The sequence below is a fragment of the Peromyscus californicus genome, unplaced genomic scaffold (genome assembly GCF_007827085.1).
Source record: "Peromyscus californicus insignis strain IS unplaced genomic scaffold, ASM782708v3 Scaffold_18__1_contigs__length_77618521, whole genome shotgun sequence".
NCBI classification, from domain to species: domain Eukaryota; kingdom Metazoa; phylum Chordata; class Mammalia; order Rodentia; family Cricetidae; genus Peromyscus; species Peromyscus californicus.
The window spans coordinates 62349411-62357702 of NW_026294480.1; the positions used below are offsets into that span (position 1 = coordinate 62349411).

Below are 8292 nucleotides of genomic sequence, written 5' to 3' on the forward strand. Positions count from 1 at the left end.
AAACCTACTGAAACCTTTGAGTAGGCTTGATCTGTTTGTTTGGTAAAACAACAAAATACACAATTAACCTGACCCTAGCCAATTTTATGATCAGAACCAGAAAACAAATTTTGGAAACCATACAAGTCACAAAATAATTTCAAGTATTTTATATAGTGGCTTCTATATAAAAGAAGCAAGAGAAAGCAGACTTGATACAGGTAAGTGCTTCTCGGCTCTCCATTATTAAGCTGTGTGAGAAAACAATTCTTAATTATACAGCTAATATGTTTACTTCATGTTTGCCATTATTCACAACTCAATTTTTCAGGAGTTTTATAAAAATACACAGGTAGTTATTACTGAAATATAAATTATTTGTGATGTTTAGGACTGGAACAGTCTTAAGTTGCTTACTAGAGAATTTTTCGTTCCTCAGTTACCTCTTAAAATCTACTACCTTAAAAAATTAAAAACAAAAGTCTGTTGCCATACCTTTAACCACAACTTCAAGTTTCCTATCTTCTAGAATCAGTAAACACACAGAGACAATAGTGATCAGATCAGCTCTCCCATCAAAATGATATTTATTCTATGAAAATGGGATGTTCTTCAACGTTTGTCTTAGATCTGCTAGAGATGAACGCAGAAACGCCCAGAACAGCCACTGTCAATTCTCCAAAGGTGGCCTCTTCAGCTATCTAGTCCATAAGGCAAAGCCAGTTAAGAATTCCTATTGCCAATTGTAATAAATGAAGAAATATATTTAAATCAAACAGCACCATCTAGCAGAGCCTCATTACTTTGCTCCTAAGAGTTGACGTTTCTTGGTATTCAGTCTGGCCATCTGAGAACAAGAATGGCAATTACTTGTTTTTCTGACAGATCACAGAACTGGCACTGGCGAGGTCCAAACATACCAAGTCTAACTTCCTTGTTGTCTCAGCACTAGAAAACAATTTTATTTTTTGCTTTGTTTTTTTTTTTTAATCATGAGACTATAGAATCGACTCAGCTGCATATCAGCCAATCCTGGGAGTCCAGCTAAAACCCGAGTTACTTTAATACCAAAATTAATACTAACGCCCCAGTAAGATTATGTTTTCAATACATCACAAGTCCTTCACTCCTCATAATGTGAAATCCAGGTACTTTACCACTAAAGCATCCTCCTTCAGATGTTTGTATCAGATATATTCCAGCCAAATAAATGATTAATAAGCACAAACTAGTATTTTAGAACTCCAAGTCCAGTAAACTGCAGTTTCTTAACCAGGCAATAACACCATGTATTTTATACATTCCTTGTCACAGCAAGATCTTAAAAATATCAGGGGTGGAGGGACCAATAGCATCTCTCCATTAATTTTTTTTGTTGTGTTTTGTTTTCCTACATCAAGGCCTGCCACCTCTCAATCCTATGGGAATTGTGTGTATTGCTGCCAACACGAAGATTAGAAAATGTTCCCATCCCTAGGGCACAACAAACTTCCATGGGTAAGCCTGCCTACCTTCAGCAAGGAGGGAAACTCGGTAGCCTACACGTTAGATCTTTATTTACGAAGCTATTTTTGTATGCAAGGGACCCCAAATACCTGAGAAAGACTAGCTTTCCCCCAGCCTACACCCCCTCCATAAGACGGTGTATTCAATGACAAGGATAAGCCTGACCCTCCGAGCAGACCCAGTTACAGGGAATCAGTCTGAACATCTGCACATAGGGAAAGTGGGGGGGGGGGGGGGGGGCTCTTCCTCAGTGTCACAGCCACTATTCGCTCTCATTTTAGTAACAACCAAATCGCCGTAACAAGTACACAAGAAGAGCCGCCAACAAGCCTGCTTCGCAGCGTGCCCGCGGCCGCGGCCACCCGGGCTCCCCGGCGTCCTCCCGGCTCCCACCGAAGTTACCACCTGTATCTCCCACGACCCAGCCAAGCGGCTGGCTCCCAGCATCTCTGCCGCAGCCCCCCTCTCCCGTCCACGCCGCGGGCCGGCCCTCCTCGCGGCGGCGGCGGCGGCGGCGGCGCCGCCACGGCCCCCGGGACCTGCCCTCCGCGCCCGCGGCCAGCGCCCCCGGGGGACACGGCAAGTCTCAAAAAGTTCTGGGGCCGCCGCCGCCGCCGCCGCCGAGGCGGTGTGCCGCGAGAGGCAGGGAGCGCCAAGCTCCCGCGGCCGACCCCGCGCGGGCCAGCACACTTTCTCCCTCCGGGAACTCGGCGCTCCCACTCCCAAACTTGCCCCGCCGCCCCGGGCCCGCCCGATCGCCCGCTCGCCCGCCCGCCCAGCCTGCGCCGGGAGAACCCCGCGGACCCCGCGTCCCTGAGCCCGCCCGGCGTCCACGCCCGCACTTGCCCTCCGCGGCCCCGCGGGGCCCCGCTTCCGCCCGCCGTGCGCCCGGCCCGCCGCCCTCTCCTCTTCCCCCGACGCTCTCGGGGGGGGGGGGGGGCTCCCCGCCGCGGCCCCGCCGGACCCCAAGCAGCCCGGCGGCTTCCCCCCACCCCACCCCCCGGCCCGCCGCGCGCGGCGGCCCCGGCCGTCCTGGACCACAGCTCCAAAGTTACTTTGCGAGGAGGTGAAGCCGCGGGGGGTTCCCCCTCAACCACCCAAACAAGTTTCCATCCCCGCCGCCGCCCCCATCCCGCCACGCGCGTCCCTCCCGCCGCCCGCGCGTGGCCACCCGCCGGGGGGCTCCCCGTGGAGGAGGCGGCCGCTCCCCCCCCCCCCGAGCCGCGCACCACCCGCCCCGCACCTCTCCCCGGCAACCCACCTCCCCCCCGACACACACACATACACACACACACACACACACACCACCACCACCACCACCACCCCAGGCGGGGCGGCCGTGGGGCTGCGGTTCCCGGAGAGTGCGTGCGCGAGTGTGCGCGCGTGCGGCGGCGGGAGGTTGGCTGCGGCGCGGAGACACTCACTTCTCCCGGGCCTGGCTGTCGGACGGGACGGCGCTGCTGTTACTCTTGCCTTTGCCGTACATGCTTGTGCCGAGAGCAGCTCCCACTGTCACGCACCTGTCAACCCATCACAGCCTCCCCGGGAACAGCCCCGTCCCCATGGCGACCCACGCAGCCACCCCCACCCATTGGCCGCCCCACGCCAGAGCTCCGCCCTCCTCGCCCTGGCAACGCGCGAGACTGACAGGCCTCCCCTCCCCTCCGGCCTGCCGGAGCGCGCGGCGGCGGCGGCGGCTCGGCCTTAGCGGCAGTCTCCTCCCTCCTTCCCTCCCTCGCCCGGCTCCCGCCCTCCCTCCTTCCCTCGCCGCCGCGCTCCCCCCACCCCTCCAACCCTCCCGCTCTCCTTCCCCCCCTCCCCCTCCGAACCCGGGCGCTAGGGGGGAATTAGAAACTGCTCTAGAAGGATTTTAAACAACTGGCTGTTCCCTCCGCCGCCGCCCCGCCCCCCGCGCCGCCCGCGCCCGGCTCCTCACTGGAGAGAAGGCGCGGGGAGGAGGGGAAAGTGCGGCCTGGAGTGCCTGGCAGCGGCGGCTGCGGAACCGGAGTCGCCGCCGCGGCCCCAGACTTCGGGGCGCCCGGCGGGTCCACAGGCAGACCCGACCCCACGGCCCCAGCCCCCCGGGGGGGGGACCCCTGCAGGCTGCTCCCCCGCTCCTCTGCGGCCTGACACCCCGCGCCGGGCCCCTCGATGCATCTCATCCCTGCTCTCTGGGGTGTCGCCCCCCCCCCACCTCCCGCCCCGCTCCCGGAGGGCCAGCAGGCCTGGGGGTGGGGGGCGCCCGCTCGGAACCCTCGACCTTCCGACCCAGGGACCGAGCGACTCTCCTCCTCTCCCCCCCGGGAGGCGATGGACCCCCCCCCCACGCCCCGGGTGCCCGCCCGGGCGGTGTCGCCGGCTCTGAGGCCGAGCCCTGCGTCCCGAGGGAGCACCCTGCCCGGTGTCAGCCTCCTTCCTAAGAGGGGAGCGCGCCCCGCAAAGAGGCCAAGGGGCCGAGTCCTGGGACCTCGGCGGCCCACGGCCTTGGCCCCTTCCTCGGCAGGACTCGGCTCAGGTCTGCCGCAGACCCGCGGCCCAGGCAGGCTCTCCTCGGCCTGTGTTAATAGTTTGGGTGGGCAATGTCATTTCAGTTTGACCCCTGGACTGGAAGGAAGCAGAGAAGGCCCGGAAAGACGTCCCTGTACTTGCCCAGCAGATCAGGCCGCACAGCTCAAGGTGTGCAAAGCTGTGCCCGAGCTGAAAACTCCCCGAGAATATTTTTGGATCCAAGTCCCTAATCTCATTTCAGTGAATGCGCAAAAGTTTCTCAAGACACACGCAACCTGGTTTCTGATAGACTCCATCCTTTATTTTGTCGGAGATCCTTGGCTGTAAAATCAGACAGGGTGGAAATCGGGTTGGGAGAAGAGATGAGCTTCCAATGGGAGGTGACAGGGGAAGAGAGGTGCCATTGGGGTAGGAAAGGGAAACCTCAGAAAAGGATGAATAGAGGAGGAGGAGGAACAGTTATGCTAAGGGGAAGGAGATAGCATTCAAATGAGGAAGCCTACCTTTCTATTGCGCACAGCTTTAAGCATTTAGCAGTAGGATCATAAAAATGCATATGGAGATTCGGAGAGAGATGGAAAGGAGAGAAATGGAGTTTGTGAGCTCTGATAGCTGGGGACAGAAATAAAACAGAAGGTTAAGGAAGGGCAGTCAGTAGGGAAGAGGTGGGGAATCAAAACGGATTGGCAACCCAGCATCAATCAGCATCAATCAAAGACGGGAGGGCGGGGGGGGGGGGGGGGGGGGGGGGGGGGTGAAAACGGACTTCCGCGCGGCTGTTAAGGAAAATGAAGGGGGAAGTATAAAAAGGGAAAGAAGAATAGTAAAAGAGTTCATGGAGAAGGTATGAGCTTGACAAAAATAATAGAGGGCAGACATGGTTTTCAAAAATATACATTTCTAATAGAAGGAACAATCATTAACCCAATAAAAGAAGTAATATAAAGTATAAAAGGTGACACTGGCTTAACTAGATTACTTCCAAAGAGAAATAATTTGCCATTTCAAACTCTAAAATTTCCCTTTCTGTTTCAAATGGCCCACAGTGGTGGCTGAGACATGGCTTGCATGTTCTCCCTTCTGGTTCTAATAACCTACAGCGATTTGGTGCTTGGAACATTACATTCATGGACTGAAGAACTGGAAGAAATGAGACAGGGCCAGCCAGCAATCCTCTCTTCCAAAAAAACTTGATCAAAACCCTCAAATGTGTGTGAAGTTGCTACTGTTTACAAACACTACCTCGGAGGCTAGCCTCGTGGAATTGTTATCCAATTATCTTCTACTAGCTTTACCCCAGAAAATGTTTACCATCTCAAGGCTCTGTCACCCATGCGACACTTCATATGTGATATTGCTCAGATACCGTCAAGAAGAGACCTCCGGCAACCGCTGAACTACTTTCAGGTCCACAACTGTGTCAAAACATTTTACTGCCAAAGGTGGTTAACCTCACCAGGACCGACATTCCTGACCTTCCCTCTTCCACTTTGTACCAGTTAAACTACCATGTCAGACTGGGAACCAGCACCCGAGATAGAATGAGATGCAGCTACCATCTACATCAAGGATAAAAGATGGAGGCCATCTTGGCCAAGTATACTGCTACTTGGTAACTCATTTGGGGATCATAGCACATCCTTTTTGCAAGAGAGAGAGAGAGAGAGAGAGAGAGAGAGAGAGAGAGAGAGAGAGAGAGAGAGAGAGAGAGAGAGAGAGTGTTGCCAGGTAACTTTTACTTTGCTCAAGGGTTTCTTTCAATGACACAGAGATTAAACCAAGGGAAAGGTTCCCATGAAAACCGAAAATGGTCTTTGTGCTGTGAAAACAAAAACAAGACAATGAGCTATCATTCTTAAACTGGTGTTGAGATCCTCTTATCTGTGTTTGTTGGTTTGCAGAATGACTGCATCAACCTGGGGCTGAAAGCAAGCACTTCCAAATGATCCTTATGTATAAGTAGGGCTGCTGACTTCAGATGGGCAGTCCAAGCTTAAAGCAAGAGCTCTAGGTTGTGGTGGTATATTGCAGATGACCCTTCTCCTATAAGGCACTCGGTTATCCTTTCAGTGCACTTGATTCTCCACCTCCAAGCCAAGAGTCGTTAACAGGATAACAATGTATGGCTGTCTATGCTGTGTTCTGATAACACAGGACCACAAAGCATTTCAGCTGCCTTAAGTTGTCCTAAAGAGAAAAGAAAATGAAGAAGGAAAATTGGAGACACTGCTGTCTGTTGCTGTAATTCGTTCATCTGGTTGGTTTTTACCCATATTTGTTACATTAGAGAGTCCTGTGGATAATGGCATGCTTTCTGATATTTAAAAACTAAATTACAGATCTGCACAGTAGGATATAGGATTCAGAACAATTTGGTCTTAGTATCTAGGAAGAATAAAATGTTAAAAGGTCTTAGTTCAGAACTTGCCAAATGAATGCCAGTTACCACTCCAAGAAATATAAGTGACTTTTATATGCATACGTGCCTATATATATGGTGACCTTGGAGCTTAAGTAATCAAATCAATTATCATTAAAACCTCTCAGCAGCTACCTGAGCCATCACTGTGCTACTCCTCTCTAAATGTTTACACATGTAAATAAAATGCTTCTTTGCCCTTGTTCAAATTATTTTGAGTACAAAGAGTGTTCTTTGCAGCTGTACCTCTTGGGACCAATATTGTAATTAATGTGATTTGAAACACATATTCAGAGCCAAATTTGAGATCCCAGACACAGGGTTGAGGATCCAGTGTCTTGTGCTCATTTTTTAGAAAAGAAGGAAGAGATTGGAAATTGAAAGCTTCATAATGTACAGAGTATCATGATACACTCTGAAAGATGTTTTTTAAACCCTATAAGTGCTTGGTTAATTTTAGGAAACTTGAATTTCAATAAGGGAATACTGACCAGCTCAGCCACCCAAAATGGAACCTTTACATTTGAGGATAATTATTTAAGCCATATCCTTTCAGACATAGACCATCAGTGATAATCATTACATCCCTACACATACATCCTATTTTGTTTGGGCACATTTGCACAATTATCTTATTCTAGGAGGCCTTCATTATTTTAAAACAGGAAATTCTGTTTCTACTTTACGCTGACTTTTTATTTCTCTTATACTAATATTGTCTCTAAAACATTAAGGTTAATAATGCCTCCATTCTCACAATTCACAGAATCCAAAGAAGGATTTTCTTGTGTCATCAATAACAAAGAGACGACCTCTTTATGTTTAAATGCAACTGATAATGAATTTAATTATTTGCATCATGTAAAAAAACTTAGCATATTAACTTAAACCTTTAACATTGAAAATATTTATTTAAGAAAAATAAAAACATTTAACAATGAAGTTGAAATGGGGGGGGTAATTTTTCCAAAAGACAAAACTGTTCTATTTGTTTTTCATAAAACTAGTTTATAAAAATAACTCAGTTGTGCTCATATAATTTTCCATCTCAAAACATTTAATTTGTTCATCAGTACTCAATATATCCCAGTAAAGCACATTTGTATAACCTGCTTTCTAAACCTAGTAAACTGAGTCCTGACAACGATTTGTCTGCATGGCCAGAGATACTAAACAAACAAAACTAATTCCAATAAGAGAACTCCATGTCCCTGGCTGAGCATTCCCAGACCACAAAGCCACGCCTCTTTCTCTTAGAAGTGACTATTCCACAGAGGAATGTGAGCAGACTCTGAGATGTTTGTCACTCAAACTACCTTATGAAAGTTCACCCCGGGGCAAGAGAGCAGCAGGCGGGGGATTCACTAAGTGTTCAAATGCCATGGACCAGAGGAAGGAGGGGAGAGACGGCAATTCTGATACTGTGCGATTCAGTCCTTCAGACAAGAATGAGATAAAAAGAGCTACCAATTAACATTTCACACACCGATAGTGGCTTAACGTTTGTTAATCTGAGGCAATGGCTGTTTACTTAACCTATTGCTCTGGGTTTTTAAAATTCCAACTTACATATTCATAAACACTTAACCAATTTGACGAGAATGAGGTCCAGATCTACCAGCTCCAACAGTTCCATTCCACTAAACCTAGTCTTTTTTAAAAAAAATATTTATTTCATTTTTATTTATATGTGTCTGTGTGTGGCTATGTGCATATAAGAGCAGATATTCATAGATGCCGGAAGTGTTGGACCCCCCTGGAGCTGGAGTTCTAGCAGTTCTGAGCCATCTGACATGGCTGCTGGGAACTGAATTTACATCCTCTCCAAGAGAGGTACCCATTCCTAACCACTGCGCCATCTCCCCAACCTTTGCCTAGTC

The 8292-nt window shown here is 49.8% G+C and overlaps 1 protein-coding gene across 5 annotated transcripts in view; it reads right to left on the bottom strand.

Moving 5' to 3' along the window:
• Window positions 1–4564, bottom strand: part of Ssbp2 (single stranded DNA binding protein 2) — a 266155-nt gene extending 261591 nt beyond the window's left edge. For 2 of the 5 annotated variants that reach the window (XM_052743611.1, XM_052743608.1), the window contains exon 1: window positions 2910–3047. In XM_052743611.1, the coding sequence (XP_052599571.1) occupies window positions 2910–2971 (62 nt within the window). In that variant the 5' untranslated portion in view covers window positions 2972–3047. Of the gene's footprint in view, window positions 1–2909; window positions 3048–4496 lie in introns of those variants that run through there. The other 3 variants (XM_052743612.1, XM_052743610.1, XM_052743609.1) reach the window with 2 other exon arrangements.
• Window positions 4565–8292: the final 3728 nt, after the last annotated feature.